The sequence below is a fragment of the Hypomesus nipponensis genome, chromosome 12 (genome assembly GCF_054491055.1).
Source record: "Hypomesus nipponensis isolate SF chromosome 12, ASM5449105v1, whole genome shotgun sequence".
NCBI lineage: Eukaryota > Metazoa > Chordata > Actinopteri > Osmeriformes > Osmeridae > Hypomesus > Hypomesus nipponensis.
In genome coordinates this window covers 9,731,874-9,747,708 of record NC_140372.1, presented here as the reverse complement: position 1 = coordinate 9,747,708, position 15,835 = coordinate 9,731,874, and the positions used below count along the sequence as shown (strand labels likewise).

The following is a 15,835-nucleotide window of genomic DNA, read 5'->3' as shown; positions in this document are numbered from 1 at the left end:
ATTCTCTGATGGCATGTTTCCTACTGCAAAGCATGCTCCCTTCAGTAGTGATATCCCAGTGTTTAATGTAAAGGAGATTACCTTTTATGATGGACAGTCAGACATACATTGGTCCCAACAGTGACTTAAGATTGCCCTGAAGTATGTAATGGAAAATAGTATTGAAGCAGCAATCAAGACTGGTTTATGAAAGAACCCCAAGTGTTGGTTGGATGCATGATTAAACAGATGAAAGCAGGTTTTCTGTTTTAGGCATCTATGTTTTCTCCCCTTAGATGTTTGGCTCCTGAGTTCAGAGGTACCAGATGGTGTCTCTCCATTGCTATTCCCAGGACCCAGACATCGTCACACCCCTAGCCGTTTTGAAGGCACCACTTTATGTCCTACGGTGTGTTTCAAACATATGGTTTGTTCTGGACGAGCAGGTTAACAGTCAAACTGGAACCTGGTTCCCAGGTGGCAAACAGTCAGGCCAGTGATCCAGGGGATAGCCAGGCCCTTACACCTTCAGATAGAGGGCGCCACTGAGTTGCCCTCTGGACAGCTAGAGCTAGAAGAGAGAAATGCAAACAACTCCAGGACCACTGTCTTCTCTGCTACAGGCTGCATGGGTGTTTGGTCAAGGAAATGGGGTCCCCTCTGCTAATGCTTACTGTATGCAGAACAATGCATACTGGGAGAATGAGTTCCTAAGCAGAGTATTCTTAGGCATGGTTAGAGATGTGCAGTTACCTTGTTAGCTGTCTTGTATTTAATTCCTTCAAATAGAGTTGATGTACTGTAGTGACTTTTGTAGCACCAGAGGAAGGTGGTGCCTTAAAAACAAGAATGAACCTCGAAACGATAGGGTTTGTGATATAACTCCAAATATATAAGTCTGGTCAGGGCACTGATTTTTCCAGAACCAGTTGATTTCCTTGCCCATGTCAATGTCTCTTTCTAGTTTGTTCACTGACTGAAAAACAAAAGATTGCAGAAAAAAATAATACAATTACATATGCTGTTGTTTATGAGCATGCTTCTCTGTAATATTGTGACTCATGCCAAAATAGCATTGGTTGACTGATTGAATGGGGAGCCACCGTTCATTAAAAAAAACACAAAAAAAAAACAAATGAACCAAGATTCCGCTCGGCTGCTTCAGACAATCAGAGGGATTTTAGACCGACTTCCACCTCTTCCAGACCAGGTGATTAGAGTGGGCTGGACAGAGAGGTGAACACAGTGTCACCCAGTGCAACCTTTAGGTCAGCTCCCTCTCTTTATTCCAATAAAAGGGAATATTGTCCACCATTTTCTATTAGGGAACTATTCTACTGAATTCATGAATTCAATTTTCACTTCATCTTGAGCTTGAATTGAAACAAAATTGACCCCCAATCCTTTCCCTGAATATGGAACATTAAGGTAAAATACATGTTTTTTGAATTGTGTAGATATCATTTTCCATTCCTAAAATGGTTCTAAATAAGTGTTTGTTCCTGTATTTTTATTTAGACTTATTATAAAAAGTAAGAGGCCAAAGTTTTGTCTCTCAATTAAGTTTCATGATTAATAGATTTTTTTCAGAAACATGGGTTCCTTCCTGACCAGAGACCAGAAAACATTTTAAAAGATTTTTCTTTGGAGAAAAAAATGTACAAAAAAGACAAACATTTATCCCAATATAGAAAAAGTAATAGACAAATCTTTGCTGGTGATTATTTTTATAATAAATACATAAATGTAAATAATGTCTTTGAGAGATGCTATTTGCTGTATACTTGTGCTCGCATTGAAATGACGATAACCCTTGTGGGACACTTGAGACAACACAAAGTTTCAGTATACAAAGTTTCAGTAATGTGCAATACAAAAGGCATGCTGTTTTAAATGAGGAAATCCATGTACTATGCAACCGCAACCGTGTACATCGCTTCATGCTGTGGCTTGTCCCACCGTCCACCCTTTTCCAAGCAGCTTCATCAGAACTCTAAGGGAATTTGTGTTATTTTTCTTTTTTTGTGGAAGATGAAAACTAAACGGCTAATGCGGTATTGCATGCATAATGTTCCATTTTAATTTATAAAACAAATTAAAGAAAAAAAATTAAAATGGGAGATGATTGTGTCAAAGGCAAAACTAGAAGTGACTTAAAGTTTTCTTTTACAAAATAAAAAGAGTCGTTCTACAAATGAGCCTCTCAGCTTGTTCCATTTTTTTTGATTGTGTTCATTCTAGAGCATTCTCTGCCACGTGTCATCAAACTTTGTTAGGACCACAGACGTGACACAATGACAGTAACTCATAGTAGCCCTGATTATACACCAAAACCTATTTTTAGAGTTACTATGGCCAATCCTCACACACAGCTTAACTAATACCCTGGTCTTGATTCCCAAATCTTAAAAAAAGGGTCATTTTTGTCAATTGGTGGTAAATCTTTCTTCCTTCTGCTGCTAGTGATTGAAACACTTGTGCCTATACTCAGGATTAAATGTTTTTTGTTTGGTTTGTGGTTCCTCGCACAGGCAGAAACCACCCACACGATGGCGCTGTTTATCAGTAAAGAAACCTTAACATTGACCCTCTGAAATAAATATGCTTGTTTCTTTAGATGTTGGAGGGTAAAAGATAGGAAGAATTAATAATAATTTATTTTTTACATATTAGGGTAACTATAGCTCTGTGTTAGAGCATTTGACAGCAGATGCAGATGTAGGTCCAAATACCGCATTTCATGGAAAAAAGCTATAATTGTGCATATGTTTATGATACATAAACCCAGTTTCCCAGACATGAATTAAGCGTAGTTCTAGACCAAAATATTTTTCATTGGAGATCTTCATTGAATTGTTCTCTTACTTTAAGACTAGGCTTAATCCATGTCTGGGAAATTGGGCCATATTGTCTTCAGCAGAACATCCTTTCTGTATTGAACCTAGTGCAGGATCGTCTTTTCAGTGCTGTGTTTTTTTGACAGTGAGATCAAAAAATTAGGTTCATGACCTCGGTAAAAGGTGTGAACTTTTGATGTGTGAAGGTGAAGATTCTTCCATCACCTTTCTTCCCCTGATCCAAAGAAGGTGTTTGTCGTCAGACAAATGTGTAGCATATCCTGTCCAGATGACCTAATCCAGCTAGTGAGTACACTATTCCAAGTGAGTCACCTGAATCGGTAACCAGATCAGTATATTGTGTGCGCGTGTATGTCTTGGGGAGGGGATTGTCCGTTTCCATGTTGACGTTTCCATGATGACGTTCGGCCAAGTGCTCATAGTGTGTTCACTGTGTTCTGGCTAAGTAGATCAGGATCATCAGCAGGGTTTTACAGTTAATACCCCACTGACAGTGACCAGGCAGAGAAGGCAGAGGAGTGCAGGAGGAAAGGAACAGCTCTCTCTTTCAGTCCCGTGAAGGAATTAGGTTAGTTCTTGGCCACACAGGGAATTTAATATAATCTCCTGCTCAATTCAATGGGCTTTATTAGCATTCACAAATGTTCATATTGCCAAAGCAACAGTGGAATTACAGAAATAGTTTATATTATTTTTATTATTATTATTATGGAGGAGTGTGACCCACTTACAGAAGTGTAGCTACTGCTCTGATTGTCATTCCAGTAACATTGCTTCAGTTATCCAGTAACATTGCTTCTGTTATCAAGATGAAGTGCAAGGTAAAGCTTTTTTATTTATGTTGTCCATCTCGAATTATGAAAATGGAACTCAACAAGGAAGAAATTAAAGTAGTAATAATACTTTATTGTATCCAGTAAAGATCAAAGCAGTGGAAGGCACACATTAGAGTTTGGGGCAGATGTCACAAAAAGTGCCGGTAAGCCTCAACATGGGGATCACATCCGTAAGACAGACAATTATATCAAAATTTAGCAGTACATAAGCACCAGCCACCACTGACTCAATATGGGAGGGCTCCTCTCCATCCAACACTAAACCCAGAAATGAACGACACAAGTTCTCAGCTTATTACATGTTGAACAAATGCATACTCTGCAAAAATATATTCATATACTGATTTCTTTTTTTTTCTTTCTTTTTTTTAGATTCACTTCCATTACAAACTATACAAAAAGCAGAAATGTTGTCTGAGCAATAGATTGGTACAGCCATTTGTAGGAAAAAACATGCAAGGAGGAGAAGTATCTCCCTGTCAGCTTAATATTGGCAGTATTACAGTGTGGGGGGGGGGGGGGGGGAGAGTTACAGCTGTACAATAGCAGTAACCTTTGTTATAGGACACAGTAAAAAAATACACAGGACAAATAGTGCCAAAAAATCCAAGCTTAGCTAAGACGCAAGAAACATTTTACAGAAGTTACAGTAATATACACTTTGTATAGAAAGTCAAAGCTTTAGGACAAAAATACTGTTTTGTATCCCTTTAACATGTTACATGAAATGTACAAAAAGGAAAAACAGACAGATAATTTGATATAATTTGAGGCCATATGCAAGAGCATCATGAAAGGTGTTTTTGGTGAGAAACAGTTCCCAGAGTTAGAACTGAACGAAAGAGGGAGGGTGATGCTGACTGTGTGGGTGATAAGTCCTTAAGAGTGGTTGCTGGACTCACCACACACTGATCACACAGGGAAATAATGCTCAATGAACCTCCTAAAAACCTGAGCCTCTAAAGGATCTAGACATTTACGAGGACTAAACCCCTTTAACAGTCAGTTTCCCTGCCTTTGTATTCCAATGAATGGGCAAAGAACACTACATAACAATCATGTTGTTAAGTTGTGAAATATGTTTGGGTGCACGCGTGTCTGTATTTGGGATACAGCCGTTTAACAGATCTAAAAGGACAACTAGTGCCTTAAGATCCTTATCCTACTAACTAATTAGAACAAGTTAGAGGAAACTGCACTGCTACCAGTTCTTGCGCACTCTGGACTTGCTCAACTCCATGACACCCGCGGCTTACCCAGAGTTCACTCGGTCCGCCTGGACAACCTCATTAACCCAGTCCCAGTTCAAAGGTGAGTGACGGCCTGGTGACAGAGACAAGATGGCGCTTGAGTGTTTCACCTCCTTCCCAGTGGCTGGGTAGGATCTCAAAATCCCAATAGCAGGTGGCAATGGAGGGGGGGGGGGGGGGGGGGGTGTTAAGAGTTGAGAGGGGCCGAAGACATCCAAATCCGCGCAGCAGTTTGGGCTCCCTGGGAGGGGGGGGGGGGGGGGTGTGTGGTTGTGTTATGTTTACACCTGCAGCAGGGTCAATAAGGGTAGCTGTCTGGGAACGCCAGTCCGGAGACACACTGCTCCCCCCGTCAGCCAGATAGGGCCGGCCCCCCTCCTCGTAGTGAGCCAGGGGGACGGTGTCGTCTTCCGTCAAGGGGAGGCCGTCTGGCTCCGACTTCAGGCTGGGCCGCTGGTTGTCGGGGAACGCCATGGAGAACAGCGCCTCGGGATCGCACACAAACTTGTAGACGTACCTCTCCCCGGCCACCTAGACACAGACACGCCAGGGTTACATACGGTGCGTGGCTGGTCAAGCCGAGTTTGGAAACAGACCAAGGAGCTAATTAACCCTTTCAATTTTGTTGAAAGGGTTTATCCATGTAGATTAGAGGAAGGGAATTGGAACGTAACCTGCCTTTACCTTCTGCATGATCCCCTTCTCGTAGTAGTAGCGTAGGGAGCGGCTCAGCTTGTCGTAGTTCATGGCCGGACGGTTCTTCTGGATTCCCCAGCGCCGGGCCACCTGGCACAGGAAGACAGACACGTAAACATAAAAGGACGGTACACGTGATCGATGGCACCCGCGCGTCCAGAACGACACAGCCCTTTGTGGGTTTGTAAACACCCAAAATGCCCGGGTGCATAGGTCACGACGCACGAGTGGAAGAACTCGTTTTGCACGGGTACCCGCCCTGTATCAGTAACCGGTACTGACCTCCTCGGGTTCTATCAGTTTGAACTCCATGCCGCGGCCGGTCCAGGCGATGAAGTGACCGTTGGCCGGGTCGTCCAGCAGGGTGACCAGGAACTGCCACAGCTGCAGGGAGCCGCGGCGCTGGTAGGGGGGGCCGTCACGGAACACTAGCCCTGAACCCGGCTCCTGCTTCACCTTCCCTGGGAACACACGACAGAAAGCAAAGGGGGTCAGTTATGCTGGTGATTATGCTAAAGTAACCGTTTGCATTAAAACATCGGACATTTGTCTATAACCGAGCTGAGGTTGGAGGATGGCAGATTCACATCCGACTTCACGGCAACTTGTGATTATCAGACGTGTCTGTCAGAGGGAGGGTTGGCCGGTGAGACAGACGAGGGAGTGTGGGGACTCTCTTACCCTCTAGTCTGTCTGGCACCACGCACGTGTCGTCATAGTAGAGGTGGGGCTCGCCGTCGTACACAAATCCTGTTGACCAAGGAGTACACATACTCGGCTTAGTAAGAAGCACAGCTTGACAATGTAGAAGAAAAACTTTTCAAATGACCAAAATGGACCCAGTCAAAAGCACTCACCTTCATTGTTTTGGTAGAAGTTCGACTTCCTGAAAGAAGACTGGCAATTCTGGACTTCTGGAAGATATGAAAATGAGAATAACAGATTTATGCTAATATCTTAATACTTTGTACAGGCAATACAGCTCCAGGTTGAACGTTCTCCTATCTCAAGCTTTGGGATTTGGAGGCAATCTATAGTCCTTTATCGTACACTCTCACATGCACTTAACTGAGAGGTGATAAGAGGATTGGACGTTACATCACTGACCTCGCTACCAGAAAGTGGGCCAGAAAAAGTGAGCAGTAAGTAGAACGACTTCCAACGAGGATCATTTATCCTACACCTATCCACACTCAGCATGGCTTTGTGGTAATCCAATTTGCCTGACAACAGTACCAAAGTATCCCCTCGTTTAAGCATATCGATTCGAGCATCGCCGTTTACCCGAGTCATAGCAGAAATCCCTGGGCTCCTGTTTGATGCTGAGGGGGGCGAAGGGCGTACGTGGCGGACCCATGGTAGGGACCCCCTTCTCCGGGTAGCGGGGGTCCACCAGCTCCTGCTTGTAGCCCTGGGGCGGCTCAGACATGTGGCGCTGGTAGAGAGGGCGTCCGTCGCGGGACAGAGTGTGGTGGGGCGGGAAGGGCGTGTGTGCCGGACTGTCAGGTGGAGGGAAAGGCAGACAGGGCTCAGACAGCTGCCTCTGGAACCTGGGCGACAGAGGAATGGAGGATATCAGTTTGGCCCCATTTGAGAACAAACGCCTTCTCGTCCTGTCACACAGGAGTCACGAGGGTTAGCGACCCAAATGTCCCGCGAGCCCACCTGTGTTCTGCGCTGTAGGACGCCTCCGGATGACCGACAGGGAGGCGAGGCATGGCGAACGGCTGACTCTGGCCGGCGTGAGGCAGCGTCCGAGGGTGCGAAGGGCTCAGGGAAGGGCCGTGGCCGTGAGCGGGGCGACTGCGGTGACCCTGCAGATGGACGGGCGGGGCGATCTGTAAGGAGTGCGTCCCCAGGGTTGTGGAGGGGCTGCACGGTGAGGCAGGTGTGGAGGGAGGAGTCAGTGGCTTGATCCCGTGGGGTTTCCTTTCATAGGCACTGTCAAGAGGAGGGGATGGTTAGTCCAATCAAAATCACGTCCTCAAAATCATTGTGTGTGCGCGAGTGTGTGTGTGTGTGCGCGCACGTGTGTACCTGTAGCTGTAGAGGCACTTGTCTGAGTAGGGAGTGAGTCTCTGCTCCTGGCTGCAGGGGGACAGGTCTTTGGGAGTGGGCTCTCTCTTCACTTTACCGGACGGCGGGCCATGGAACATTACTGCAACACAAAAAGCAAGCAAACATGAACTGAAAACCCCTGTGAGCTTTGATAAGACGCCATTTTGCCTGGCTGCTAAATGTTTTGTCACAGGAAACGAGAAGCAAAGCAGTCCACCAGCTCGATGTTCCCTTTCACATCAGTAAAAACTGTATTCCTTCCAGTTTGAAATCAAAGACACTCGGGAGTGTGCTATTGCAGGGACTTCTTTTAAGAAAGGGGCAGGTCATAGCTTTCCCTTCCTCCCATCTTCTGATAATAAGCCATCTTCTGAGCCATGAAATGTAAACAGTGTTCCCCTTCCCTGAGCCATCACCATTGTTCTGCTGGCACCCAGGAGGAACACAGAGGCGCCTTTGTTAGCAGCCAGAGTCAGTGGAGAATAGAACAAGCCAATATTTTCCTAAGTCCTTCTCTCGTCTGTAAAGGCTGCCATTGTGAGTATATAGATGGACTTTAATTCTGGGCTTTGTTGGCATTGGTAGTTCCCACCATTTCCTGTGCCACATAACTGCCACCAGGCAGATGGCAATGTGCCACTGCAGCGTCGTAAATCACAGAGCAACAGGGTCTCAGCCACACACAACCTTTGGTTTGTTGGAAATCCTACATTGTCACGACACTGCGTACTACTACAGAGAAATGATTATAATTATTTTTTCTTTTTTTTTAAGGGCTTGGGGGGGGGGGGGGATATGCGATTCCCACGGTAACTGCTCCTTTACCCAGCTGCACAGTCCACACAAGACTACTGAATGAAGACTGTGTGAGACAGGTTGGGTCTGGGCCAAACCACGGTGGCCAACCACCCCCCTCTGCACGCAGGTTAACACGCACGGCGCTCCTGCAAACCTAGCAGCGCCACGAGCCGTGCGCTAGCACAATCCAGTCAGTGTGCGCTGCGAATATACTCCCAGACGAAGCTGAAATGTCACTGCGCCAGCCGAGGGTGGCGATGAATTACAACACTGCAGCGCAGCCTGCCAGATCAGCTTTCTTCCTCCTCCAACTCACAGCGGTTTGAGCGTTGACTCTTCCACACTGGGTAGAAGGCCTGTGCTGCACCAGAACTCCTAGAGCTAAACACACTTCCGTTGAGCCTAATTATATAGATAGCATCATATGAAGAGAAAATAGAGACGGAAACAGCATAAGTAGCACCGTGCAGAGTAGGTAAATCATCCCCATAGTCACGTTTGACGACTGCTCACACAACATGCTAGCCTGCCAACCCTACAAAAAAGCATAGGTTGGATGGGTGCTAGCATAGTAATTTTACAGAATGAGGAATCCTGCTACCAAGAAGCCTTTCTGTAGAAAGGTTTCTCTGTTCTGACGCTTGTAGGTTATTACAACACATAGGCTCTGGGAGTTTTGGAGTAAATAAAAGGTCCGTGTGACTGCGTAGGCGTCGACACGGTTGAATCCTCCCCGCATCAATATTAAAAGAGAAATGTGGCTACTTACAGTTATCCGACTGGAAATCTGGAACAAACTGTTCATCATCAGGCACCTGGGCTGCAGGAGGGGAACAAGAATGAAAGCAATCACATCACAACGAATAAATCTTGATATACATCCTGGCCTTGGGACAGGTAAATACAGCAGTTGGAAAACAGAACTGCTCAGTGATATATAAACTCACCTTCTGCAATCCAAATCTCCTGAAGTTGACTAAGGTCTTGAAAGAGTTCTGGAAAAGAGACAGGGGATACGTCAGTGAGAAAAAAAAAAAAGAATCTTCCTTTCCAAGAAAGCACGCCACTCTGTACACAGTTCATATCACAAACACATTCAAATATGGTAAAGTGCCACTTCCCTAATGTATCAGTTTTCAATTGCATTACCTTCAGTGTCCTGGGCAAGCTCTGTCTCAACGAACTTCCTTTTCCTCTCGTTGAACAGTCGATTCACTGGTTCTTCTATGTGAGATTCCTGCTGTAAAGTAGTCACATTACTGAGTTCACAATGCTTTTGGCAAGTGATCACATGACGTATACAATGTAGCTGATCTTTAATACCTATAAGCCCATTTAGATACATTAATTTGAAGTTGCTTCAGAAGCTGCTTAGTGTAGATCAGAGAAGATTCTTGGGTTAATAACTCACGCTGGGTGGGATCATGAAGGGGACTTGCTGGTCATAAAAGCCATCCATGTTGCCTGAGTCTTCTCTCCTTCTCTCCACTGGAGGACAAGGGAAGCAGGGGGCTGGAGGGCTTAGGAGTCAGCCTGGGAGATCCTCGCCTCTCTGGTCTTCCTAAGAGGAGAGAAAAGTGGCGCGCAAGGCAGCACCCCCCTTAACAGTTAGAAAAGTCACCTGTCACTCAAAGTCAACACAGGCTGCTTGTCTTGTCTTGCTCTGCTCACAAAGCAGTAGTTTCTTTCATCTCTCACGAGTGTTTGTTTGTGCAACCTCCTTGTGTTCTTGGTGAGTTTTCCCAAGGCAGTAAGAGCGTTCTCACTGGGCAGGGAGTGAGAGCCTTATGTAAGCTAGTGTCAGCAAACTGGGGCTGAGCCTAAACATGGACTTAGTCAAGCTAAGAGGGTGCCACTTATATAAATAAAAAGCACTACACAGTTCAAGTGGTGATAAATGCTCCACAGCCCAGTGGTGGAGTTCATGTCATCTAGTGAAAATGTACACTGTGCAGACTAACGAAAAACGTTGTAGATCGAGTTTGAAAAAAACAAAGTTTTAACCCTGTTTGAATTCAATCGTGCCCGTCTTCATGACAACAATGCAAAGAGTTAACTTCTGTAAAGAAATATTGTCCAAAATCTAAATCCCTGCCCAGTGCCCCTCCTCGTCCCCCCCCCCCCCCCGTCCCCTTTCCTTCCCTACTGTGGCCCCTTGTTTTTCTCAATGAAGTGAAATTTGATCCCTTGCCCATAGAGCTCAGAAGGGGGGAGGGGAGAGCGACAGGAGGGGGGCACGACCGAACCATTCATAAATTCTCAAGCGCTGATAAAGAATCTACATGCACACAAACAACTAATCTAATGTACATCTCCATGCCAAAGTCACACGACTAGCCGACAAATTATAAAATGGTGGCCATAATAAAAGGTTCATCCTCATGAAATGGCGTTCACATCCCTCCTCCCTCACTAGAAAAAAATCCGAACGGGAATGCAAGTCGGTCAAAGTAGATGCTACAGCATAAACGCAAATAATAAGTGTCCGTATACATGCATGAGCTTTAGATGCCGTTAATAAATGTAATAAAATTATGCTACTCGCCTTTAGTTCTTCAATTCCAAAGCAGTGGTGAAAATAAATGCCGTTTAGTTCCACGCTGTGAGTAACCTTGCTTCACGCTCAAGATTGTCTGCTGAGTCCCTCACACAAAACTTGACTGTGGTTTTCTCAATGGAATCGTCTGGTTTTCCCTGAAGCCAAAATAAGTCTCCGTGATGTACGTCCATTGGTTGTTCTGTTTTGTCATTCAAACGACTTTCCATTTCGACTGGCCAATAGACTTTCACATAGCTCTTTATTCCTCACTAGCCAATTGCAGACGAGCTCGACTTGTTTTTATGAATGGCTGCGTTTCATTCATGTCTCTGTCCTAATGGTATGTACTTTTAAAGGGACAGTTGCAAGACTCAATACAGAGGCAAAATATTTACAATTTTTGGATAGTGAGTTATGTTAACCCCTCTAAATGTATCTGTATTGCAATAGTTACTCAGTTGCCTGTAGTGTTTTCTCCAGGAAATAGTTGAGAAATGCAATGTGAATCACAATTCTGCCATCAGTAATTTGTGATATCAGCACATCCAAAACAAGAATTTGCTGAGGGCAGCAAACATTATTACATCAACTAAAAGCTAGGGTGAAGAGTTATACCTTGTACCAAGAATGCCCATCTTGCTCAGCCTGACTGTAGCAAACTATGATTAAGTGATTGCGCAAACAGCAGGCAAAGTCTTGCAGCCCAATGAATTGGAGCAATCTTGAATCTTGGACAAGGCTGTTAAACATTATCTGACTTGACCTAGGAGGTTAATAATATCAAATATGAATATCTCACAATTTCCTATTACGTGTTTTACACTAAAGGGTAACATTGTGTGCAAAGGCCTTGGTGTCTGAGTAGGATATAACATCAGTCCCAAAAGCTCAAATGGAACACATTTAATACATTTATTGTACGTCATCATAGTTTAATCACTTAATTGTTTCAATTGTACATTTTTGTCATTCTGATCATGCATAAAATCCTGCATTCAACGCTACCAACAGTGGTGGTGGTGATGATGGCCATATACAGTATGTGGATCTTTCTCACTACTCACAACCTAATTATGAAAATCTTGAAGAACCTCCCATCACTCTCCACCAAAGGGAGGATGAGAGAGTGACACGTCCCTTCATGTGGTCTCTGCCGTGTGCGAGTGGGGCCCCTTGCATAATGGATGAGTCTGCCTGTGTTTTATCTCTGTTTGGGGCCGCGGGACTCTGGAGGGAACTGAACCTGGCTGAGAGATGCTGCTTGGCCACAGATCCATTATTCATGCCTGGTCTTCAAAGGGGCCAGGACATTGCGGACTCCCCTCCTGGACAGAGCTGAGAACACTGGCCTGGTGTGCTGTGGCTCAATCTCCCTGCTCTCCAATCACACATGGGTCCTAGATGTCAGCCATGTCTCGGACATCATCTGAAATATATAAGAAGTATTTGCAAGAGTCTGCCTGCCAGCAGTTGTTGTTGAGGGTGTCATACTCTGGTTCCAATGCATTGGTTCCAGTGCATCAGACAAGCTCAACGAAGCCAAGTTAAACAGTTACTTTGTGACTCAGTTCAATTAAGCACCGTGGTCAGTCTGGAACCTTCCGTTCAGACAAGGGGGATACACCACCTGGAGAAGCCCAAAGCTCTAACCGTCTGCTGATGGAATACTGCTCTCTTTGTCCACCTTGGCTCCAGTCCCGGTCTGGACATCTTTTACAGTTTCATAACTTCTCCTGGCTCTTTGATAGTATTTACGATAGAGTGTCACACATGACTGCTTCAAAGACCATTCATCTGCATCACTGCCATACAGGCTGCCAGGAGCAGCCCATTACTCTCTAATTCCCCCTTTCATCTTATTCTGCTTCGATACCACTCCCATTGTTTCAGAGAAAGCACGAGTTTAGTCCACCATAATGATGCTCAACTTAATGGAGTTCCAGTCTGTGAAGCCCAGACTGACCATTGCCCAGAATTCCTATTGTCACGTATTGCCGACAGTGATTAGTAAGAGCTTGCTTGTTAATTTTGTGACTCTGTGACTGGAATGGTTTTCAACACATTGTTTTTCGTTCACTATTTTTTGAATGATTACCTTTACTTTACAACATGAGCCTGTATGACTGTACTCAACAGACGCACATTACAATATGAACTCACTTCATCAGTTTTCTCCCTCCCCCTACTTTGTCTCATTCCGCTAATGAGCACATTTCCCTGCTGAGAGTCGATCCATCCAACATAACCTTACACCCAAACTAATCATAGTCACCCAGTGAGCCTGTAAATTGCTTGGAGAATTTCATTTGCTTTCATTGCATCTCTCTCTCTCTCTCTCTGCTTTGCACAGTCTTTCTCTGCGGCCACACTAAAAATAGAACCCAAAATGGCCTCTTACATAATTCTGCCAGGATGCTCAGTGTTGAACTCTACAGCAGCACACTTCATTGCATTGCTTCTCTCTCTCTCTCTCTCTCTCTCTCTCTCTCTCTCTCTCTCTCTCTCTCTCTCTCTCTCTCTCTCTCTCTCTCTCTCTCTCTCTCTCTCTCTCCATCTCCATCTCCATCTCTTTCTCCCCCTCTGTCTCCCTCTCCCTCTATGTGTCCCCCAACCTCTCTCTCTCTTTCTCTCTTTAGCCCTATCAATCTCCCTCTTTCACCTGCTGACTCTGTTCTACCATGAGGATGGCGACACAACACAGACCATGTCCAGACTTGTCCTTACAGCTCTGAAATAGGTCAAACAAAGAGCATGAGAGAGAGAAACAGAGGAGACAGACAGGTTTTGAGTTTTTGATTAGGTTTGCAGGGTCAACGATCTGGTAACCAGCAGGTGCATTGAGTAGTGCTGCTCTGAGAGTATATAATTCAATTCTTCTTCTTCTTCTTCAGTGCCAGTCTCTTTTTCATGTCACTGAACACCTTTTTTAGAATTATTTCAAGTGCTTTGTAGTTCAACCTACGTCACCATCACCGATGCGTCACCCAGTCTTTGGAAAACCTCCCTGAGGGCACATATTCAAGGCTGTATTTATAAGATTGAGTGCCATTTCAAAAACAAATGCATTCTCTCTCTCTCTCTCTCTCTCTCTTATTCTAAAATTAAAGTGCATTGCCTATATCTATTTTCACCAGTTTTAGTACTAGATTGTGAGTGTGTGAGTGTGAGAGAGGTAATTGCATGATTTATATTCACAACGACTCATATGACTCACCTCCTTAGCACATTGCTCTAGTATAGACTGATAAAGAGCGAGACAGGCAGTCATTATAAACTATGTCAATCAAAATAACAAGCCAGGGAGAGAGAGCAGTGCAGAAATACTGGATGGGGAATTCATCAGTGTCCTGAGAGAGCTCACACCTTCAGTACACTGCTTTATTCTAAGAATGTTGTGATCAAATCAACATCTAATCTGCTCATTGAAGTGTAAATGAAGATCCTTTTCTAATCCCTATAGAGTTATGTTTCTCTGCTTGGTCTTCGATCTAAACTATGCTTTATAGGAGGCAGTGACCTCAATACACTTGCACTATGAGCCTTATACTACATAGAGGAAACCTTCCAAGGATATTCAAGCAGGCTTTGATGTCTGTGTGCTGACAAGGCTCTTCCACTCCCAACACAAATCAAGTATCACAACAGCATTGCTGAGTGATTTGGACATTGAAACAGAAGTGAATATCAATATGGCATGATCGGGGAGTAGGTTCTCAAGAAGGTCATCTGATATGCTCATTTGAGGAGTGAGACCAAATGGATCCATGAAGGCTGCACCTTTCCCTGTAGGCAGATCGGAGGGTTCTAGATCAGCTTCACTTGATTCCCAGGCTGAGCATTGGAGTTGAGAGTCTTACACAACAAAAACCTGTGGGCATTGAGCTAAAGGAAGAATCTCTGTCACGCCATCTATGGCAAACGCTTCTCATCTGGTGTCTTTGTGTTGTTTCACTATGTGTCTTCACTCGGCTCTCAACGAACGGTTTTGCAATGCTTTCTTATGTAAGAGTCTCATGCATTGTGGTGTTATTTTGCTGTCACTTGTTGTAGACCTAGGGGATAAAAGCACAAGTTGTTGGAGAGCCATGCAACAGACAGATCCAGACACATTCAGTCAAGCCGAGGGTTTCTTTGGAATCCACCATGCTGTTGTTGCATTGCACGACCATGTACCACTGAATGTTAACTGCATCTGACTGATTGATAGGCATGCGAGTTTGTGTGTGGGAGCTCAGGTTGAGTCGGACATTCACACCGTAACACTGATGTGTCCTGTGCAGGCACCCACTCTCTCACCTTCCATGTGATGACCTGTTCGCTGGCCCAATCTTCACTCCTGAATCAGGCCAGCTGCCAGGTTGATGTGTCTCATCGGCCTGCCCGCATGGCTGCAGAGTGGCACTAACTGGAGCATGATGGTGCTTAGAGCTCCACACATCGGCCACCTCTCACGGCCTCCGGTACAACCTCCTCCAGTCCACCCCCTATGGAAGAAAGACACAGGGTAGTTTAGTTTGTATACAACCTGAACAGCAGTAACCCCAGGGGGTCAATATGAAAATGATAGACCCCTGGAGTTGAGAAAAATAAATTGGCACTGTAATAAGTGGTGACCTGAACTGAAATGTAGGGCTGAGCTGTGAGTCATTACACACACTATTTCCCTCTTTTCTCCCTCTCTACCCCTCCCCTCTCTCTCTCTCTCTCTCTCTCTCTCTCTCTCTCTCTCTCTCTCTCTCTCTCTCTCTCTCTCTCTCTCTCTCTCTCTCTCTCTCTCTCTCTCTCTCTCTCTCTCTCTCTCTCTCTCTCTCTCTCTCTCTC

The 15,835-nt window shown here is 44.9% G+C and overlaps 1 protein-coding gene across 1 annotated transcript; it reads right to left on the bottom strand.

Moving 5' to 3' along the window:
- Positions 1-5,221: 5,221 nt before the first annotated feature.
- LOC146261017 (ETS translocation variant 5-like) lies at positions 5,222-10,539 on the bottom strand. The gene is given in 13 exon segments (XM_084667452.1): positions 5,222-5,271; positions 5,274-5,454; positions 5,608-5,709; positions 5,902-6,080; positions 6,301-6,369; positions 6,477-6,533; positions 6,904-7,169; positions 7,285-7,560; positions 7,657-7,777; positions 9,245-9,295; positions 9,423-9,470; positions 9,625-9,712; positions 9,887-10,539. Coding segments are annotated over 13 exon segments (1,536 nt in total). The 5' UTR covers positions 9,935-10,539.
- Positions 10,540-15,835: the final 5,296 nt, after the last annotated feature.